A 23001-nucleotide genomic window follows, 5' to 3' on the forward strand; every position below is an offset into this window, starting at 1 on the left:
CACACAAAGCAATGTACCCAAGGTGGCCAAGAAGGCCAATGGCATCCTGGCTTGTATCAGCAATAATGTGGCCAACAGGACCAGGGAAGTGATTGTTCCTCTGTACTGAGCACTGGGGAGGTCACACCTCAAGTCCTGTGTCCAGTTCTGGGCCCCTCACGACCAGAAAGACATTGAGGTGCTGCAGTTTGTCCAGAGAAGGACAATAAAGCTGATGAAGGGTCTAGAGAGTAATGCATATGAGAGGCAGCTGAGGGAGACGGGGGTGTTTAGCTTGGAGAAAAGGAGGCTCAGGGGAGACGTTACCACTGTCTACAACAACCAGAAAAGAGGCTGTTAGCCAGGTGGGGGTTGATCTCTGCTCCTAAGCAGGTAGTGACAGGACAAGAGGACTTAATTTCAAGCTGCACCAGGGGAGGTTCAGGAATTCAGCAGGAATTTCTTCATGGAAGAGATTGTTAAGCGTTGGAATGGACTGCCCAGGGAGATGGGAGGATGCTCTCAGGGATCCCTGGAGTTGTTCAAGGAATGACTGGACATGGCACTTAGTGCTGTGGTCTAGTTGACAAGGTGGTGATTGGTTACAGATTGGACTTGATGATCTTAGAAGTATTTTCCAGCCTAAATCATTCTATGATTCTGTGTTGTCGATACAAGGAAAAGTATACCCAGTCTACTAAGTGACTGTCAGTCTGTTCTTCAGCTTCCATTGAGGTAGTGTTGTATAACCTCTCTATGTTGTCCAGTATTTTCCAGGAAATTGGTCATTTAGTTTTTCTGTTCTATTCTTATCCCTCACTAGCCCCTAACATCTGGATTCCTGTTAGTTTCCTCCCTATGCTTTGGCAGAGGCGAGCTGGTGTTTCAGTCAGGATGGCATGTTCTGACCTCAGTTCCTGTCAGGAATACATTTATGTCACTGACTGTGTAAGGGTGGGGTCATGGGATGGAAAGCACTTGCAGTGCTGCCTCTGAAGCAGTTTGGTCAGAGATGCCAAGACCTGAATGTCCTGAAGTAGAGCACCACTTCTGAAAGCAGCAAAGCCCCTGTGGCTTTGGGTTGTTCAGGTTGTGGTGCAGCCAGCCTGATCTGTCCTGAGAGGTGTAGATTTGTGGGGTTTGTCTGTGCCTGTCACCTCCACACAGTTTGTCTGAAATGAAGAACTTCTTCAGCCTGCAACTGGGAAGAACTTTTTTCCTTCTCTGCTGAACTGATTCTTGTCTGTTTTCCGTAGTCAGTAAAGGCTCTGTAAGCACATAAAATTGTTTTGTTCTGCTGTGGAAGATGGGCGAGCAGCTCTCCCCGATGGCTCACTGAGGGTCGTTTTGTTAAACCTGTAAAGCTAGTGAAGAAGATTTCAGCATGGAGGTGAATACTCCATTACATCCCTCTCTCCTTCTACCTCTTCCTGCAAAATAACATGCATCGAAATACTTTTATCTTTATTTTAAATGTTGATATGTGAAACATTCAGATTGTTTGCTGCTGCTGGTGAAAAGCTGACCCGATATGTACTATTCCTATGAACATGTTAATAAATCCCAATCAACAAAAATATCAAGAGGGGACTGAAATAAAGGCAGCTGGATCGAAGGTGGTTTTAATATCTGCTTTTAAATCAATCATTAGCAACGAACTGTAGTCCAGATAGCTGACACTTTTCATTTAGGGTGAATGATTCAACTTTAATGATGCAAAATTGTCCAGCAGATGATTTCGACTGCTTTCTCTGTACACATGATTATGGCATTACAGAGGACAGCCAAATAAGACTTGTTTTTTTGAACTTGTTAACAACTTTCTGTGGTGTGTTGTTTGCTTTTAATTTCCAAAAACTTAGATACATTGAGCAGAGCCATAACAAGGGCAAGTACATCCAGGGCAGTTCCCTGCCCTATTCTGATGCTCAGCCAAGTAGGTGTCCAGCTGAGGGGCGGGCCAGGGAGGAGTGAAAAACAACAACCCTAGGTCTCAGCCTTCAGACATTTTGTTGATCTCTTGTGCAAAGGTTGTGTAACAGCATGTGGTTCCTTTTCTGGATCTGAGCATCCTGAAAGATTCAAGAGCTATTGCCTGTCCAGTACAATAGCCAGTGCCAATGGGTGTTGTTGGCTGTGTCCGTCCCTCCTGGCCTGATGAACATGTGGTCCCCTGGGAGTCCTGGCCACTCCTTTGGGATGCTGCTGGCTGACAGCAGTGGGCCATGGCAGGAATGTTGGCACTGGCTCCTGGTCCTCCTGTGCCCTACTAATGTTTTTTGGGAATAGGATCCTGTATTGCTTTTGTCGCTCATCTCTAGCAATTTTTGCTTTTAGATAAAAGTGTATCTTGTTGAATGTTTTTCTAAAAATGTATATGGAAGTCTTCTCCAGTGAGAGCTCTTTTATTTGCCATTTTGTATATAGGACATCCAGTTATTTTAAACAATTTTTCTTTTCAATGAGTTCTGCCCATTTTCTTCTACATTTTGAAGTTGCATTTTAAAATTAATTTAGAAGAGCAGACAAAAGGGTTTTTTGACTTTGGTGCTCCTTGTCTTTTCCTTTTTTTGTGAAGAATTTGTTAAGAGCCATTTTATTTAAACATTTACTTTTGATTTTCACAGGCAAGCGTGGGCTTTAGTTGGTGTTTTAGGTGGTGGAAATTCTTCCTGTAATGAATCAGTGAGAAACTATGAAAACCACAGCACTGGTGGGAAAGCTCTTGCTCAGAAAGAGTTTTTCACAGTGGACGGGCAGAAGTTTGTTGTGAGAGCTTACAGCGAATGGAATGATGGTAGGAAAGTGTTTTCTGAAATCCTACAATTGGAGAAGAAGAAAAATATTATATATGCCTTTTTTTTTTTTTGCTAGAGATGTTGGTTGCAATTTAAATTTTTGAGTGCTACTGTAAGTTGGTTTTGCTTGCTGTGGATGAAATATGAGCACACAGTTCTTCAGTGCTACCTACTTTCTCAATCTGTTTGTATAGAATATGTGAGCAGTATCATATTTTAGTATATTTAAATGGAGATGGGAGTGTTATAAATGCTGATGCTTTTTTAAATTTTATTTTACTAATTTTTCAGCCATGTATATTTTAAATCTAAGCTTTCAAGATGTTGATTATGGTGCTAAAAAGAAAACTTGATAGAAACCAAGAGAAATGTTTTATTCTTGCTACAATTTTCTCTTGCTGTTTGAATGCTGAACTTTAGGCAGCTGTTCTCATACAAAGTTGAATCTGTGCTACAAAGAGCTAGAAAGCCTATCACTTATTTTATCCTTTATTCATTTTTTAAACTTAAGATAGCTTTGATCTGAGGTTTTTATGGGTAGTTACCTTTTTCTGGCTTTAGAATTATCAAGCAATATAGTGTTTTCCTCAAAAGAATTTTTTTATGGTAGTCATGTGTTTACTTGTTAAGCAATTAAGCCATTAGGTACTACCCTTTTACGGTTCATTATGGCCCTATGAAAAAAGAATGGACTTGTATTTTGGTGGGGTTTTTTTAAAATACATCTGTTGCTTACTGATGCTGTACAGTTAAGTTCAAGAGTTAGCAAAAGCAGCTGAACTTATGCAAATCCATCATAAGCCAGTGAAATATCGTGTGTATAATTTAGTCTGCCAAACTGTTCTATTAGTTGTGCTTAAAAAAAAAAAAGTCCCTCTACTTTTTTTTCCAGGGCCTTGATTACATTTGCAGAGTTTAAAATGGCAAATGCCACTTGAAACAAGCAGAGGTAGCTGGACCTACAAATTGTTGCCATATGATATTAGTTTGTGGGGTTTTTTTAAATCATAGATTTTTCCTGTTGTTGTTACTTCCGACTTTTCTCTTTGTTTTATTTGAGATCAAATAAATAAGCAGGCTGTAAAGGTATGTCACACTGGCGTGTTTAAGGTCAGAGTTGTAGTTTAGAGGACTTTGGAGCTTGCAAAATTTCATACATATTTTATTAGTATCTACTTGGTGGAAGAATGGTTTCATATAAAGTTGAATATAATCTTATATGTTTACTTTTTTTTCCCTTAATTAGGTGTCCCAGTTTCAGGCTTCCAGGTGGAAGCAGTAGGTGGAGTAATACTGAATCTTCTGGATGATGCTAGTAGTTGGGAGCCTGGAGACCGGATTGTGGTTGCAAGCACAGACTATTCAATGTATCAGACAGAGGAATTCACCCTCCTTCCCTGCCCAGAATGTACCAAGCATCAGGTTAAAGTCAAAGGTATGAGAGCAGTCCCCAGTTGAAGGCCTTTGTGAAATATATATTTGTCCATGGACAGTCCCTTGCAATGGGAGCAGTAAAGAACAGCCTTTTCACATATCCCTGTGTGGCTTTGTTGCCATATACAAGAGTGTGTAATTCTCTTTGCTGCAAAATGACTCTGTATAATGTCAGGTCTGCCTCACAGCTTACCGTACTAACTTTTCTTTCTAATTTCTTCCCAGGCTTGTTGAATGCCTTAGTTTTTTTTCCAAGAGGATTATGCTTGTTTTCCTTCCTTGGCTTCTTTCTGTCTTTTCACAGATTCTCTTTATATATGCTTGAATAGCTGTTATGGTCATTACCATTTCCTTTGCCTTTAGTGTCCTCTCCATCTTTTGAACTGTTATCGTTATAACTTTTTCTGTTGTTATTAAAAAAAAGAGAAATAAAAAAAAAAGGAAGAAAAAAGAAAATTGCAATCCTTGAACCTGCACCTTTTTTCTTTTTTTCTCTGTTTCCTCAGTCTCCTTTCCTCAGTCTCCTTTCTACTCCCCACCAACAAAATGGTTATAAAATAAGTGGCCCTTCCAAGAGTCTGCTCACACAGGATATCCCTGAGTGGTTGTGATCTGTTTTTCCTTCGAGTGTGATGCGCACAAAATGGTTGTGTGTGTCGTTGGCCATTTCCTTTTTATTATCTGAGTCATTCTGCTTGACATCACAAGAGCCTCCCGGGGGACTAACTTGCCAGCTATGCTGACGTCTGTGTTTTCCTTCTGCTGCTCCACACCCACTCCATGCCCTCCTTCTTGGTGGTCCTCCAGCTTCTGGTCTGGAGCTGTCCCTCTCACTCCTTCTGGTGGGTTGCAGCATCAGTCAGTAGGGCAGACTAATGAGAAGTGTTTAAGTGTTTTTGCAGTGTTAGTTTGCAGCAGCTCATCAGTGCTGTTCTGAATGGGGTTTGTCCCATTTAATCTCTGCATGGTGCGACTTCCTCTTCAAACCGCCCTTCTCTTTGTTCATTCTTGGAAGCTTTCTGTGCATGCCCCCAAACTTCCCTATTCCCCTCTGCCTTAAGGGACTGCCAGTCTGTATGTCCCCCTTGCAGTGAAATTTGCTTCCCACAGCATTTGTTAGCATGTGTCACATATGTTTTACTGCACTGAGAAGTCTTGAGTATGGAAAAAGCATATCTGAGTTTACCTTACTATACGTTGGAGAATGCCAGGCTGCTGAAGTTTTGGAGATATCTTAGTGCCATTGAACACAATACTTCCTTGTCTTTGTTCTTGAATGCCATGTTGTGTGTTTTATTGAGCAGAGTGTTTTAAGGAGCAAACTTAATTTGAACATTGCAGTACAAAATTTAAGAATGGTTTTGTCATGATTGAATAGTGTATGTGTGAATTCTGTTTTATCTGGAAATTGTGTGTGAGAAAGCAACTTCTTTTAAAGGTTTTTTAAAAACCTCATTTTCACAACATTTACAATATGGTATAAAGTACAAAATCTTGTCTCTTTTTGAAAATAAATCCTATCTAAATTGTTTATAGATCTTTAGAAGGTGTTAAGGAAGTGAACTTGCCCATTTGTTTGGGGGTATTTTCACCCTCAGTATGGTTTTCTTTGTCGCAGTAACATATACAGTTTAAAAAAATCCCCAAACCACCCTACATATTTGTTCTACGAAGAAAGAATTTTCTGTGGAACGGTAAACTTGACATGCTGAAGAATGTTCCATTTTTTGAAATTATTACTTGAAGTTTTTGCTAAGCTTTTAGCTATTTTCACCTCTTTGTAGTAGGAAACCTATAAAGTATTGTGTTGTAGGAGCCCTACTTGCTCTTTCTTCACTTGATTTATATTTGCTAGTCAAATATAGGGGAAAACAATAGGTAAGCCTTCAGAGAGAGGAGTGCAGGTCCATTTGCAGACATCGTGTGTCTTTTTAAATCCTCAGCAGCAGATCCAGAGTTAATATCACTCTTAGTTTTGCTTCTGTGGTAGTTTAGGCTTTTATCCTTCTGTAAGCCTTGAAGGGATAGTGACAGTCTGTATTCAGCAATCAATAAATGCATTTTTTAAGGTTTGCAGGACTAGATAACTTTCTCAGTTCAAATAAGAAATTGATTGGTTTTCAGAAGAACTGTATAAAACCAGAGGTTCTTCTTTTTCCTGTTATTAGTTTATGAATACTCAGGATAGCTATCTAGGAAAGAGGAAATTTAAGTAGGAAAGCAAATCCTTTTTTCTTTTAGGAGAGGATGAATACAGTATTTTCTAAATGTGTTTGGGCCTCATTTTCAGTTCTTAATTTGTCTTTGAAACAGGTTAAGTAGCCAGCATCTTTTTTTCTTTTAAAGCAAATGTGCATCTATGTTTCACTAGAAGTTTTCTAAATATATGGGATTAATTTAAACTTTTCTTTGTTTTTTTTCCCCATACTGTTCACAAACTACTGGACTGAAATATTTGCACATAAAATGTTGATATTTGTTTAGGATTAGTTTCTATTAAAACAAAAGATACACCTACTATAAGAAAAGCTAAGAGAGAATGGTCTGGTAAGAGGAATGGATGGGTTTTGTTGCTATGGTTAACTTGCTTATTTATTTAAGTTGGTTCTGGTTTTAATCAAGGACAACTTTTTTCTTTTTTTCCCCCTTCAAAACTTTTGTTGGACAGAAAATCCTCAGTTTCCTCATGCAGGAGAAGTTATTGATGGAGTGGACATGAGAGCAGAAGTTGGAGTTCTTACAAGAAATATCGTAATAAAGGGAGAGACAGAAAATACCTGCTACCGTGAAAAGGAGTGTCAGTTCTTTAGTTATGATACATTTGGTGGACATATCAAGGTTTGAAAAATATTTTACAGTAACTTTCTGTCATGTAAAGGCACATCAAGGACAAAAAAAATGTTAAACTGTAAAATATTTGAAAACTTAACATCAATTCATACAGTTCCTTTGTGTGGAAATGATTTTGTTCTCAGCTTTCCCAAAAGTAGATTTTGCTCCTCAAGACTTATTATGCAGAATTGGAGGAAGGGATATCAATGCACAAGTGTTATAGAAATATCCAGCAAATGTTGCAACTTTGTGTGGCAGGGGTTAAACCTTTAAAGTTATGCCCATGTATGTGCATCCGGTTATATTACAAAATAAAGTTTGATCTCCCTCTTATCTCTTTTTCCTCCTTTCACTTCCTTCTTCCCTCCCCAGGTGATAATCATTGAATCCTAAATATCTGCCTCATCTGAAACTGGGCACTAGAGAGGCATGGAGAGAAAAGAAACTGTGTTGGACTATGGGTTTTTGTATTTAATTTTTTAAAAATTTGAAAGTACTAAGGTTATATAAAGGAAAATGCTTCTGATTTCTTGTATTATAAACATAAAGCTGAGGGAAAGTAGGATTATAGAAAGTAAAATTTAAACTTGTGCTCACATTTTTAGATGACAGGTTTGAGCAGCAGTGCTTCCCTGATGCTAGAGGGGTTTGAGGCCTCATATTTTAATTGCAAATGTATTTGAGTTCTTTATGTGGTCATCACATTTTAAATCTCCTTCTAATATATTTGAATGCAGATTTTAATTTTATGCCGGTGGACATAATACCGAGAAAGAAAATATGCCCTTTCCCTACTGTGTGGCAGCTTTTGTTTTATGGAAGAAAGTAGGTGGACTCAAGGCACTTCTTTGTGTTTAAGATAATGTAATGAAAGAAGATAATGGTAGGCTGTGAATCTTGCAAAGTGTGACCTTGATTGCCACAAAAGTGTAAATACAGCAGACAAACATTTTGAGTCATTAAAGTTGTTAAACTGTTTCCAGGGGACTGTTTAGAGTAGTAGATGGCTGCTGCTAAACCTAGACTTAGCACTGAAAACATTTTTAGTTTATGCTAATCTTGCATGCCCAAGCAGAGGAATCCTAGACACTAAGAAATGTCATAGCTCTTGATCATCCTGGATTTCCTACTAGTCACTAGGACAATAGCATAAAGAAGGCTTAGAGGCAGTGAGGGAGCGGCATTGCTTTGTAGTTTTGGTGCTTTTCAATGTTAAAGACTCAGAGATCAGGGATGTCTGTATTTTAGGCATGCAAACCTTAGGAGTTCATTTAGAGGAGGAGGAAAAAAAAAGGAGGGAAAAAATCCATATGACTGATTTTCCTAGAGAACAATACGTATGAAAATTTTTGATAAATGCTCAGTACAGGTAGGTTAATGAAATTAAATTACAAACCAAATGAAGGGTCTGTTTTGGTTTAGTTTCTGGTTTTTTGTCATCTTAGCTCCTTGCAGTTTAGCTGTTGCACTTGGTTTATGTTTTCTTAGCAGGTTAGGTGGAAGAAAATACTTTCTCTTTCCTTCATTACTGCTACAGCCCCATCATGATTTTACTTTGTACTCGGTAGCTTTATTGTAAACTTGTATGATTGTGAGGGCAATTTCTTATCCTTACTTAATAAAGAAATTCCTTTTGAAGTGCTGTGTCCAGTTTTGGATTCCCATTGCAAAGATGATTTAGATGGATCGAGGTGTTTCCAGGGATGGTGTTGTGTGGCAGTAAGTGATGATGAGTGAGGAGGAGCTGAGAGGAGGGATCTTGTTGCTGTCTTCAGGCACTGGTGAGGGTTCAGAGAAGCCAGAGCAATTCTTGGAGGTGTAGAGGACAAGAGGCAATGGGACCAGGCTTCAGCAAAGCAAATAATGCTTAGATACTGGGAAAATGAAAGGGCAGAACCAATTTATATGTCTGTGGCTGGAGGTATTCTCTGAGCAATGTGCTGAGCAACTGTCTTTAAACTGACCCAGCGCTGAGCTTCCAGTTGGACTAGGAATCTCATCAGGTTCCTTTGAATCTATTATTCTGCATAGCTGGTTTTTATTCAGCTAAGCCTGTGCCAGGTGGACTACACTGGTGCAGCTTCAGTACAGACAGGTTCTGATGTGAGTGACTTCTCTGTTTGGACAGTACATGTAAAGAATATGTAATGTGCCACCTGATAAAGACCAAACAGTAAAGTGTGGCAACATGTCTGGTGACAATTCCTCTGTTTTAGCCATGTGGAAGTTAAACTTTTCAACTTATTTATGAAGGATACTGTTTTGTAAGGCATTCTGTAGAGCAAGACAGTAATGATTGTTCTAACTTACTGTGTTGTCCTGTGGCAACTGTGTACATCTAACTTCTGTACCTCTGGTGTAGATGATGTATTAACTTAAAATTTCCATTGGTTAAGAAGCAAATAATTGGTTATTCACTCTGGACTTCATATTTTTAGATTTTGAAGAATTTTACATCTGTTCATCTCTCTTACGTGGAATTGAAGCAAATGGGCCAGCAGCAGATTGGAAGTTACCCTGTTCATTTTCACCTTTGTGGAGATGTGGATGAAAAAGGAGGTTATAGTGTTAAAACTTATGTGGAAGGTCTTTCCATTCATCACTGTTTTTCCAGATGTGTGACTATTCATGCAACTAATGGCTTGCTGGTAGGTGCAAGGAGAGTAAAACATAATAATAAATGTTAAAGAGCATTTAGACCCCAAAATAGTCCCATCCCTTTTGCAATTTTAATGCTCAGTGATGTTTTTCTTATTTCAGTGAATAAATGAACAATTGCAAACAGTAATTTATTTTTAACAGCTCTCACCATTCTGTTTTTTCAGATTCTTCCAGACAGCTAAGCTCTCCAGACATAATAGTGTGTTTGTAAGAGATAAATAAAACTGGGTGTTTGACTTATCTGAACTGGTGATACTGAAGCTTCACTCTGCAGCTGTGCCAAGATAGTATACCTATATGGTATTTGTCAAATGAATCTCAGTAAATGCTATTACTACTGACATAATGAACTTGTATTTCTGCAGATAAAGGACACCATTGGCTACGACACACTAGGTCACTGTTTCTTCATAGAAGATGGCATTGAGCAGAGGAATACTTTGTTCCACAATCTTGGGCTAGTCACAAAACCAGGCACTATTCTACCTACAGACAGAAATAGCAGTATGTGTATTGGTATTAGGGATAAAGTGTATGGAAACTATGTCCCAGTGCCAGCCACAGACTGCATGTGAGTATATCATGGTGAAAAACTAAAACCAAGCCAGCTGCAGCAGTTAAACTGCTGATGATCTCTTGAAAAAATACAGATGGGAACATTTTTATCTATAATTTAGTGAATGCAGACACCTTAAATATAGTTCACATAGTACTGGTGTTTAAAAAATAAAAAATAGCACTTAGTCTTTTATTAAAGATAAAACAATAAGTTGTTTTATAGGAAGATTGTTGTTCCTTGTTATACTAGTGGCCTTAAAAGACTATTGAACATCTTTATTCTGTGTAAATGTATGCATATTCTCAAGTTCTCACCACTAGAGACATAAGTGATACTTATTTCTTGTGAAAGCTTCTTAAAATAGTTTGTCATCGCATGGGATATTTGCACAATATTAAATACAATACTGGGCATTTTACTAAAAAAAAAAGGGATTTTTGTCTTCTAAATGTGGGAGGTTTTGTGATTTTTATTACATATGTGAAGTAGTGACTTCACCAGTTTAGCTTTTTCTGATGTGCTTGTTAGCAAGGGGGAATTTTTATTGGAACTAGAGCTTTTCTGTTTCTGAATAATATTTCAGAACAGTAACCTGTTTCTGAATAATATTTCAGGGCAGTTTCGACATTCTGGATTTCTCACCCCAACAATCATCTTATAAATAATGCAGCAGCAGGCTCACAGGTGAGGCATATTGATGTAATTCATCACAAACTACTCATGTCACTGGCATTCGTAAAATCTGTAACATTTACACTGCCAGAAGTGCATGTATTTTTTTTTTTTTATGTATGAATATGTTCTTATTATGTTTGACAGTGTATTGACATTGAAGGTGCAGGCTGTGTCTAGATGTGCATTTGAGAGATGCCAGAAATCTTTGTTCTGGCCACAACAGAGGAGATCTCTTCCCCTTTGTAGTTAATAGACTTGACAACAGTGTTGATGTGTATATGTAGAAATTCTTTTATTTTCACAGAACTAGTGCATTTCAGTTAAGGCTTCTGTATTTTCTGTAGGTTGTCATGAGTTTAGTGACAGCTCTGCAAGATCTGTCTTTATAGCTGTAGTCATTGGAATGAAAAATGACTACGAAAGGGTGTTAATTGTGTAAGAAACAGCTAAACTACTTTTTCCTGTCAATGTTTACTCATTTGTTTCCAATCAGTGACTACTGATATGAGTTTGCTTGTTGTTAACCTTATATTAGTGCAGATATCTTGTTACAGCTGCTTGCGAAGTGAAGCTGAACTGCGTTGTACAGGTTGTGGAGGAGGGGGGTTGGAGTCTTTTCTACTTCTGCATTGGAGGAGAGTCAGAGATGTGTATGGTTTTGTAAGTGGATTTTTTTGAAGAGATCAGTGGGATGGAAAACAGGAAAGATTGTTGGTTGTTTTTGCAAAGGCTCCAATGCTGGAAGAATATGAGTGTGTGTGTTTTTAGGTACAGACAACATAATAAACTGTTATTAATAAATAGAATCAGATCCAAAATATTTAACTCAGTTGAAATATCTAAGGTATAAAAAAAAATCAGAAAATTTTGTTCTTGTTTTTGTGTGGTCTGTTTTCTGTTGATTAGGGGGTTTTTGTTTTGTTGGTTTTTTTTTTTAATTTGGGGGTGGTGTTTTTGTTTGATTGTGTTGTTGTTTTTTTTAACAAACTTTTCTATTTAACTGTCTACCACTAGGAAGGATTTAGACTTACCTACCGAATTAAATCAGTTCTTTTCCTTCCAATGCCATATCTTTCCATTTTGCCTGCTTTATGTAGGCTAGTTTTAGCGTTGAAGGCTAAGTTAAAGAAAACAGCTTCCTTGATCTGGTGCTTAAGTCCTGTAAGGTCTGTTTCTGCCCCCATAGAGCATCCCAGTAGATGTTATTTCCTTTTCTTACCAGAATGTGCCTGATCAGAGCAACCATTTCTGTATGTTACGAAGTTTTGCCACTCTGATATACCTCCCTTGCACCAATGTAAATGCATTAGTATAAAGGGACTACAGCTTAATAAGTTTCAGAAATAGAATGTTTCAATTGTGTTCTTACAAACTCTACCCTGTAGAGCCTTTGCTAATATAAACTATAGCAATTCACAAGCAAATAATTCCATTCCTCCCCCCCAGCTCCTTCATTATACAATGAAGCCTATTGTAAGGGTGTATTGGCAGTAGATGTTTCTTTTGTTTTGGCTGTGTATGAGAGAGAGGAGGGAAAAAAACCCCGTTTTCGTATTTCTGAATGCTTTCAAGTGCTTAAGAAGCTTTTAAATTTATTTTACAATTTTTCAAGCATCAGGATGTGTTTTGGATAAAATTTACTGCCAAACACGGAGTTGTATTTAATTATATAGGAAGTAAGGTTTTGGTATTTTTTATTAGTGGAACATCCACATTTGCTTTGTAATGGTTAGTCACTAGAAATATCAAAGTGTGTCATCATGGTGGATGGGGAATGTTGTTGTGAAGCAGAATTTCCAGGTAATGAAAAATGAGCATATTCCCAGGGTGATATGTTTGAAATCTCTTAAGCCAGGGTGAATTGGCTTTATCCATGTGTCTTGAAAAGGATGATGACTGTTTTTTATAAGGTGGAACATTCAGTATGCAGTGTTTCTTTAGCTACTGTTTAACCCTTTCATGTGCTTTATGTGAATTTTTATTTTTTTTTTAAATGTTGTAAGGGCACAGAGCATATGGTCAGGCAAAATTTTTCCTTTTTGTAGGTATCTGCTATGCAGGTGTTGTCATGTGACAACCTCTTGTGAACACAGATGTGCTTGAAAGGGGAAATTTTGTGGGTCTTACTTAATAGATAAATCCAGCTTCCTTAAGAGCAGGGATGTTGAAGAAGTAGAGAAAATGAACAGATACTGAGATTGTTACTGCATGTTATTGGTACAGTGCTCTGAACTGGCCAGACTTCTTGATATGCTTTTTTTTCCATTCTTCTGAAAGGTCTTGTGGATTTTTTTGGTTGTGCCATTTAAATTCTGATGTGAGCAGAGATTAACCACCTTTAGTCAGACTGTAACAGTAAGGAGAGAAGGAATGGTTTTGAGTATTTTATTATGAATAGTATGATTTATTACTAAAAAAAGGAAAATCAGGTGTGTGGAATGACATGTAACTGAAATGCAAAACTTACTTACATTAGCCTGGACACTTTTTCTTCCTTAAATATTAGAAGATCTTAAATGTGTGGTGTTACATGATTTCAGTCAGAAGCAAAACACTTTTTAGCGGGTATTGTTTGCTAGAATATAGACTAATTTGTAAAATCCTACTTTCTCACTGAGAACTTGTTTGGAAACTTTATTTAAAAAATATATTCTATTGGGCACTGTTGGTTTGGGCTATGCTGTTACTTGCTTCTTTACTTAAAATGTCCAAGTTCAGCTTTGCATACACTTATTTTGTGAATAGATGCATCAGAACCAATAGTAGTATCAGAATCACTTATAAGTAGTGCTATTCTCTCCTTACTTGCAGGATGCTGGAATATGGTATTTGTTCCACAGGATTGCTACAGGAGATTCTCATAGTTTAGCCATTGAAACCAAGTCAGAGCTTACACCCCTAGGAATCTTCTATAACAACAGGGTTCATTCTAATTTTAAGGTAATGTATTATCTCATTAAAAAATAAGAGTGAAGTTCTTTATTTGCAAATATTCTATATTAGGACTTGTCTGTTTACATTTTGAGCTGGTTAGATGATAGATTTGTGCTGTGTTTGAACTGTATTGTAGAATGGTTTATAATCAGTATGCATATATTTTATTGCCACATTTCAAGTATTCACTGTGTTTCATATCCTCATAAGGCATAAACAACTAAAACCAATTAATACTTCTAATAAAGGACTTTTTCTCAGAAGTGGCGCTTCAGGTGCTACCCTTTCTAGCTTTGTTTTCTACTCTGAAGAAAGCTGACCCTTGAAGAATCAAAGTTCATTATAGTTGTAATTCATCTAATAGCTTCCTGGAGTAACTGTGGCTTGTTTTCCTGAGTCTCTAATGTACAGTAACTCAAGTGTTTGCACATGGTGGCACAGTCTCTGGCTAAAATTAAGCTTCAGTGTTGCCTTCAGGAGCCCAGTTACTTGCAATGGTTTTTTCTTACAGGTTCTCAGCCTAGACAGAGGCATTGGTGATTGTTTTATTCGTGACTTTCATACTTTTTCCACATTTTAACTTAAAGTATTTCATTTGGAATCTACCTGCTCTCTGTGTGGGGGTGTATAAATATAATGATATTTACAAAGCCACCTAGACTCTAAATCCTTATCGGTGTTTCAAATTACCTTATAGACATTCTCATAGTTTAGCCATTGAAACCTTATAGAATCACTCTTGGCTTTTTTTTGCCAAGTAAACTGATTTTGCTTGACAATTAGTTGTCTGGGATACCATGAAATGATGCAATGTTTTATGGAGGTTGTGTTAATGACCTCTTTAGGGGACCCCTGGTGGCCTAGTGGTTAGCATGCAGGACTCTCACCGCTGCGACCCAGGTTCGATTCCCCGGTCCCCCGGGCAGATGGAGCTCGTTAGCCCTGTGAGGCCATCCATCTATGAGAAGGTCACTCTAAACAAACCTACGTCCTGAGGACCTCACTGCCATTGTTCAAGCTTGCTTGGCCCTGGCAGATGAACCTTAGGATTAAAGGGTGGGCTCAGTTCAGCGCATGCTGTGTCTCACCTAAAAAATCCATTGCGCAGGCTGGAAAGGTAAAAGACCTTTCCCAAAATCTTCGTTCACGAAGACTGGCCATTATTAATGACCTCTTTGATACTGTAGGGCATTTTGTTCAAGTTGGAATGAAAACATACTGGATACAAGAGTGCAGTAGGAAGAAAAAAGTTTCAGCTGTATAGCCGGTATCATCTTTAAACACAGTTTGTGCACTAAAATTCCATGTTAGAAGAGAAAATTCCACTAACAGGTCTGAGAATATACTTGTGCTTGAGACGTATTTGTAATCATAATTTGGATCAGAGGTGAAAGTAGTTGCAGGTATTTTTATGGAATTTGGGTTAAAGAACACAAATGCTTCCTCCTTTTATTTTCTCAAGTAGATTATATCATACTGGATTATAAATTTCCAACCTGATGATTGCGTAGACAAACAGAGTCTTTAGTGGTGAGGGTAGTTTAATTTTAAAGTGAAATACAAAGGATTTTTCACAGTGGTTTGTGGGTTTTGTTTTGTTTTGTTTTTCTTTTCAGTTTATGAGATTTGAATTTGAATAGTGAATTTGAATTATGGTGAATTTGAATTCACTATAAGATTGGATTCCAGATTTTCCAGAACACCATCTGGAAATAAATGTAAAACCTCAAATAGATGTTGTGAAAGAAATCTGAAGTGAATTTTAGTGATTTTCCATTACTTTTTTTTTTCAATGCCAGATAGTTCGTTTCCTCTTCCCAAATTAGCACAGACTGGTTTATTATATTATTTAGCTAGTGTTCCCATAGACAATATGCCTGTTAAAGACAAACTGAAAGATATAGGAGTTTCTGGTTTGTGTATGGAATGCACTGTTTAAATTTTACAAATTCAGTGTTTCTCTATCTTTAATTTTGGATAGTATGAATTTTCTTTCCTTGCTTGTTTCAGGCTGGTTTGTTCATTGATAAGGGTGTTAAAACAACTAATGCTAGTGCTGATGATCCCAGAGAATATCTTTGTTTGGACAACAATGCAAGGTAAATGATATTTTCTTTTAAGTGAATGAAAAATGGTGAAGTTTTGAGGCTACTCTTACATTCACATGAGGAAAAACACTTGTAAAACAATGCAATAATTTATAAATTATAACAAAACAATAAATTCATATATTTTCTTTTCCCTCATTTGTTCATGTTTTGGGAAGAACAGGGATGGGGTATCTTAAAGGATTTGGCTGTGTCTTTACAATTCTTACTCAAGGTAGTTTTCAGGCTCATGGAAGACATTGTTTTAAACATGCTCTACTGTCATGCTTAAAATGTTTTCTGGAATTGCTGCTAAAAGGAAAGGTTTCCTTTCAAATCTGATAATCTGATTTATGACTCAGTTTTAACTGACTGTTAGAAAAAGGCTTCTGTAGTACATCCACTTGCCTTTCCTACTGCTGAATGCTTTCTGCTGTACATTCTGGACTTCAAGGTCATAGTTCAGTTGTCAGTTTTACTAAAGGCTGTTTGCAGAGATGGTACAGTCAACCAAATTTTCTGTGGTTTACAAAGTGAAAGAAAGCAATGGAGAGTCTTGGAAAGTTTCAGTTTGTGCCTGGTTAATCTTGTCCTGAACTTCAAATAAAATAGCCTAGGATAGTGATTAAATGACCGTATTGGATAACTGTATCTTGTCAACACTTTATTGTGACAACTAAGCATTAGGACTGAAAATATGGTTCATATTGGTTCAATTGGCCTGTGTTTAAGACAAGGACAGTTAAGTGACAGATGCAGATGCAGAGAGGAAAGTTCCAAATTTTGGTTATACTCAAAATTTCATGGTTTGGAAATGAACTTGCTATTTCCATGTTTTGATAGAAAACCCATGTAATCCTTGCAGTTTACCTCAGTTGTAACAGGCAGTCAAGAGGAACATAAGAGGAGCAAAATGTCCTATGAGAACCTGTAGTGTATTAAGAATGTAAGAAACTCAGTGCATGAGATGGGGTTAAAGTTCCACAGCAGAAAAAGAAGTAATGAGGCACTGTGTAACTACCTGAGGCCAGTAATTTATTGTACATGAAGCCAAACTGGGGGGATTTAAATGCTAATTGAGGAGACTGAGACTGTCAAAACCAAACATTTACCTATTCTCCCCTTCCTCCCTTGAATGGGGAGGGGGTAGATCCAAACACAAGCAGATTACACAAGGTGATTGGGGTAATGAAGGTAGATATCTTTACCCACTCAAAAAGCCTATTTGTAATTTTTTTTAATGTATTACTTTTTCTCTGGGGTCTTGGTGATAATCCAGTGAAACTTTCATCAGTTCTTTATCAGGCTGTTTCTTCCTATTCTTTAGACTACATTCCAGCCATAATTTACTGTATAAGACCATCTTGGTAGCAATGCACACTGTCTGGGTTGGAACAGAAAAATATCTCAGGAGTCCTTAAAGAAGGAATATTCCTTTGTGTCAGAAAAGTTTGAAAGATTTGAAGGACCAGTTAGACAAATGTCCAGCCTGTTTTTGCATAGTAAACATCAGCCCTGCGAATCCTTCCAAGGAGCTTTAATTCCCTTCATCAAACTTTTACATTAATGCTGCAGTACAAGTGGGGAGGGCAAAAAGAAAAAGGGGGATAAAGGGAGATGAGATGCAGCTAAAGAAACTCAGAGACACCGAGCAAAAGTCTGTGAGAGTTACTGGAAAAGAGAAGTTTTATATTCCTGCTTCGTTATACCCAGAAACATTTTTCTAGTAATAACAGACCTAGAGACGCACCTGAATTTGACTTCTCTCATTCCAAATGTGAAGTAGAGTGGACTTTGCCCGTCAGATGAGCATGAGTGTTTATCTTTAAGGCTTACCTTATCCCAACATATATGACATGTGAAACAAGCAGTTTCCTTCTGCTGAATGTTTGGATTTCATCTCTCCCAGGTTTCGACCTCATCAAGATGCAGACCCTGAAAAGCCTCGAGTTGCTGCCCTGATTGACAGTTTAATCTCTTTCAAAAACAACGATCATGGGGCCTGGGTCAGAGGAGGGGATATCCTCATTCAAAACTCAGGGTAGGTATTTGGAAGCAAACAGCTGCATGATGTTACAGAGTTGATGTAAATTACATTACAACAGGGTTGTTAGGAGGGTTGCGGGTTAACTTGAGGAACTTCTCGATATCATGACCAGCTTTCACACCATACTTGAAGTATACAAGTCTATATGTGATTAGACGAGAACCTGCCTTAAACTGCAAAAAAAAGAAACCTTGTAATAAAAAGAACTCTAAAAGCTGTAGAGACCATGAATTTAGACTGAGGTATTTATGATTTCCCTGAAGGTCTCATGTCTTACTTAAAATATGTAGCAAATTATTTGATTAGCTTTTAACGACAGCATTTTCAGAAGAGTTAGGTGTGTGGTTGTTCTAAGTTCCATTAAGAGAAAAATTCAGGCTTTTTTTGAGTCCATAGCAGGATATCTTCTTACAGTAGCCTATTGTAGGGTAATCCAGAAAAAAACCCTGATGTTTTGAACTTTCTTTTAGGTTTGCTGACAATGGAATAGGTTTGACATTTGCTAGGTGAGTACTTTGTTTCTGTATTTTCTTGCATAGAACCTTAGAAAATCTACACATATTTATTAAAATAATAGATATACTTTCATAAGGCTGTAGTTTCATTTCTGGGCCTGGTCCTATTTCCAGTGGTGCAGATGAAGTTATAGAGGCTGTAAACTGAAATAGCTACCAAATAGCTGCACTTTAACCTGTACTTGGTTTACACCAGCGTTGGCTGCCTCTTCACCAGAAGGGCTATGTTTATCCAGGTGTTCTTGGTTTTGTATGATTCCTTTAGGCAGTTTTTTTATTTACCTTCTGAACAATTGAAAGTGAATAATGCAAAAGAAAGGGGATGACCATATAGAGGGTGGAGAGTCTCTTTCTAATGGGAAAAACCCAAGTAACTTACTTAGGTAGTAAACCAAAATTGCTGCCATTTAGGTTATGACAAACTGGTTCTAGGATTGCCAGAGGAAGAATGCTGCATTAGAAAGGGAGTTAGAATTTTTAATGTTCAGCTCTCTGCTCAACATTTCAGAGAGTGAGCTCTATTACGGTTCATTTATAATACACAGATTTAATAATTAAGTCTAGGAGGACTGTTACTGAAGTAAAAGTAGGACTACCCCTTGGTGTATTCATCTGCTGGAGAGTCTTTGGCTAAAGACTGACCTCTGATGTTGCCTTGATAGTGATGGGAGCTTCCCGAATGATGAAGGTGCCAGCCAGGAGGTATCAGAGTCACTGTTCATAGGTGAGAGCAAGAATTATGGGTTTCAAGGTGGCCAAAATAAATATGCAGGAACTGGAGGAATAGACAACAAGACACGCACTCTGCCTAGAAATCGGTAAGTATGTCATGAGTGAAGGAAGTAGAAATGCAAGAAACATTCTCTGTATCAAATGTAAACACACTTCTTGGTTGAGCTGTGAGAGATAAAGACTCTATTGAAGGTGATGGTTTCATTTTCTTTATAATGCTTTGTGTGCTACTGTGTCACTCACCTTTTTGCTGAGGAAATTTCATCTGATGCTACTTCAGGTCACTTTTCTGTAGCAAGTTAAGTTATTGTACTTAAATGAAACCTTTGTCTTGAAAAACATTTGGGTCTGGAAGAGAGAAGGAAAAAAGCTTTCAGGTAAAAGAATTTCAAAGGTCAGTTTGGGACTAGAGACTGCAATCTGTCTGTAACAAATCACAATCTGTGACTATGATCCTTTTTTTTTTTTCTCATTGACTTGCTCTGAGGCTTGTTTAATGTAGGGTCAAGTACTTACCGCAGAATAGGAAAGAAGACTGTTGGAGTTTAAGTCCAGTTGGAAATTACATCCTAGGAGGCTGCTCCCACACTCTCACCCCCCAAGGTGAGAGAGACAAAAGGGAGAGATCCTGAACTGAGATAAGAACAATTTACTGGAAACAGAAATGAGATAAGAAAAAGAACAGGAACAGCAGCAGTATTAATAACGAAAGTTTACAAAAAGAGGGTGATTTATATGGAGAAAAAAAAGTGCTCACTGACTGACCTGACCCATGCCATGCAACTCCCAAGACAAAACAAAATTGCTGACAGACCATCCATGGCTACGTCTTTTCCTCAAGCCCAAGACAGTGAAAACCAATGGTGGACAAACTCTCTGGTGGGGACCAGTGTTATGCCACTGCACCATTATGCCACTGCTCTGTTTGCCCCTCATTCCCTGGAAAAAGGGTAGCAAGGGAGAGTCCCTTTCCCTTGCTCCCCAACCATGATGAAAGATGGTATTGAATAGTACAGTATCTTGGCCATGCCACGGAGCTCCAGGCTCCACCCCCTCATGTCCTTTGTCAAAACCAGCATGAAGGTTGAGTTAAGTTTAGGCCACTCTGTTTTTTTGCTGCTTGGCCATTTAAAAGAAAGAAGTTAATGTGACAGTGATAGATGAGGCATTCAGTCTAGTTGAGGGGAATCACAGAACATTTGAGGACATTGGAAGGGACATCTGGAGGTTGTCTTGTCCAGCTCCCTTGCTCAAGAAGTGTCACCCAGTGTTGGTGTTCCAGGGCCATGTTCAGGTGGCTTTAGGGCATCCCAAGGATAGATTTACCACAACTTCCGTGGGCAACTTCTGCCTGTGCTCAGTCAAACTCACAGTGAGAAAGTTTCTCTTGGTGTTTAGGAGGAACCTCTTGTTTCTCATCTTGTGCCCATTGCCTTTGGTCCTGTCACAGTGAGAAGCCTAGCTCCATCTTCTTTGCACTCTCCCTTCAGATGATATTATACCTTGAGATCCTTGCCTTAGCCTTCTCTGTTCCAGGTTGAACAGTGTGAGGTGTCCCAGTGTTTCCTCCTATGGGAGATACTCCAGGGACTTGTCATCTTTGTGGTCCTTTGTTGGACTCTCCAGTATCTCCGTATCTGTTTTGTACTGGGAAAAAGTAGGCGTTGCTTCACTAGTGCTGAACAGATGGGAAGGATTACTACCCCCAGTTTGTTGGTAATCCAGCGCAGCCCAGGATACCTTTTGCCTCTTTGTTTGGCTTATGGTCAACTTGGTTTTCACTGGCACAAAAGGTGTTACTTCCAAGGTGCAGGACTTTGCATTTCTCCATGCTGGACTTCATGAGGTTCCCATCTGCCCATTTCTCCACCTGTCATGGTCTGCCTGGATAGCGACACAACCCTCTGGTGTATCAGCTCCTTCCCTCAGCTTTGTGCCCTCTGCAAACTTGATGAGACTATACTTAGACTAATCATGCAGATCACTAATGAAGATGCTGAACAAGACTGGATTTAGTACTAACCTCTGGGTTACACCACCAGTACGCCTCCAAGTAGACTTTGTGCCATCACCTTCTGGGCCCAACCATTCAGCTGGTTTTCAGTCCATCTAATTGTCCTCTCATACAGCCTGTACTTCATGAGGATCTTATGGGATCTTTGATAATGTCAAAAGTCTTACTGCAGTTTAGGTAGACCTTGTCCACTGCTCTACCCCCAGCTACCAGGCCCGTCATTTCATCACAGAAATTTTCAAGTTGGTCAGGCATGACTTCTCCTTGATGAATCCATGCTGATTACTTCTGATGACTGAAAATAGTTTCCAGGATTAGCTGCTCCATCAAATTCCTGGGGATCAAGCTGGGGCTTACCAGTCTGCCATTCTCTACATGTTCCTTCAAGTTAGAAGTGACATTTCCTTTCCTCCAGTCTACAGTCCCTTCTCCCAGTTGCTGTGATTGGTCAAAGAGCAGCTGGTATTATTTTCCTGCTGTATTTTTCATATTGGAAAAGGGGCACATTTGCCAGTGGACAGTGATAGCTCTTCTAATAGGAAAATTTAAGAGAGGGAGATTTTTTGGTTCATTAGGGAAGTGCAGAAACCATATTTCCTTTACTAAGATCTATCTTGTGAGTCATTCTCTTAATGTGCTTTCTTGATTCCTCTGAGAGGAAGTGTATTTATGACACAGATTCAGGCATATCATGGTTATTGTTACAGGATGGTATAAATATTTGCTTGCATCTACAGGACATTTCCAGTCAGAGGCTTTCAAATTTATGATGGACCTATTCACCTTACTAAGTGCACGTTCAAAAACTTTGTGCCAACTCCAGACAGATTTACCAGTGCAGTTGGGTTCTTGATGAAAAATCCGTGGCAGATGACACCAAAAAATAATATTTCTCTTGTGAAGTTTGATCCAAACGTAAGTTTATTACAGATTTTCCTTTAGTATTGTAAATAGTTTTCTTGTATTTAAAATAAGCAGACAAGGGCCCTAGGTCATCTTTTCCATGCATGCCTACTCTACAGTTTCTCTCTTGGTTGGCAGTCACCCAAGGTGTATCCTTTGTCTCCTGAGCAAAAAAAACCCAACACAAACAGAGGAAGGATACATTATAATAAATGATTAATGGCTTTCTGATGAAGCTGAAAGGGAGGTTTTGGTAAGATTTTGTAAGATTTGGGTATAATCTTAGTAATGAATTTTTAGTTGCAAATATTAACACTGTTCAGAAGCAAGAGCTGAGCCCATTACTAAAAACAGTGTTTCTGGTTTGCAAGATTCCACTGTCTTTGCCATAAGGTTTTTAATCAACTGTCAAAGTTCTGTGTTTCTGCAGGTGTGCAAATGTTAGTATGTGCTTCACCTGAGGGAAAAAAAAATTAAAATTTTAATTGTTGTTGTCAGGTTTCTTTGAAAGCCTTCTTTGGAAAGCCTGGTCCCTGGTTTGAAGAAGGAGATCTGGATGGTGACAAGAACTCAATATTTCATGATCTAGATGGTTCATTGACTGACTACAAGGATACCTTTGTGGGCAGAATGGATAATTACTTGATTCAACACCCCAAATGCATTAATATTACAAAATGGAATGGAGTAGTTTGCAGTGGGAACTATGCACAGGCTAGTACTCTTGGCTTTCTGTTTGGGGCAAATCTACAGCATGAACTACTTGTGGGGTCAAAGGTAGTACAAAAAATACAAAATTCCATATCTTTAGATTTCAAATTTTTTTTTACT

General features: G+C 38.3%; 1 protein-coding gene across 5 annotated transcripts in view; it reads left to right on the forward strand.

Moving 5' to 3' along the window:
* CEMIP2 (cell migration inducing hyaluronidase 2) overlaps positions 1 to 23001 on the forward strand; it is a 55601-nt gene that overhangs the window by 24000 nt on the left and 8600 nt on the right. For all 5 annotated transcript variants that reach the window (XM_027708964.1, XM_027708962.1, XM_027708960.1 and 2 more), the window contains 13 exons: positions 2607 to 2776; positions 4024 to 4212; positions 6880 to 7049; positions 9482 to 9691; positions 10070 to 10275; positions 10878 to 10947; positions 13750 to 13878; positions 15883 to 15971; positions 17869 to 18000; positions 18477 to 18512; positions 19184 to 19339; positions 22005 to 22182; positions 22669 to 22884. In XM_027708964.1, the coding sequence (XP_027564765.1) occupies positions 2607 to 2776; positions 4024 to 4212; positions 6880 to 7049; positions 9482 to 9691; positions 10070 to 10275; positions 10878 to 10947; positions 13750 to 13878; positions 15883 to 15971; positions 17869 to 18000; positions 18477 to 18512; positions 19184 to 19339; positions 22005 to 22182; positions 22669 to 22884 (1951 nt within the window). The remainder of the gene's footprint in view (positions 1 to 2606; positions 2777 to 4023; positions 4213 to 6879; positions 7050 to 9481; positions 9692 to 10069; positions 10276 to 10877; positions 10948 to 13749; positions 13879 to 15882; positions 15972 to 17868; positions 18001 to 18476; positions 18513 to 19183; positions 19340 to 22004; positions 22183 to 22668; positions 22885 to 23001) is intronic.

The sequence above is a fragment of the Neopelma chrysocephalum genome, unplaced genomic scaffold (genome assembly GCF_003984885.1).
Source record: "Neopelma chrysocephalum unplaced genomic scaffold, ASM398488v2 Primary Assembly neopelma1_96657, whole genome shotgun sequence".
In the NCBI taxonomy this organism is placed as follows: Eukaryota; Metazoa; Chordata; class Aves; order Passeriformes; family Pipridae; genus Neopelma; species Neopelma chrysocephalum.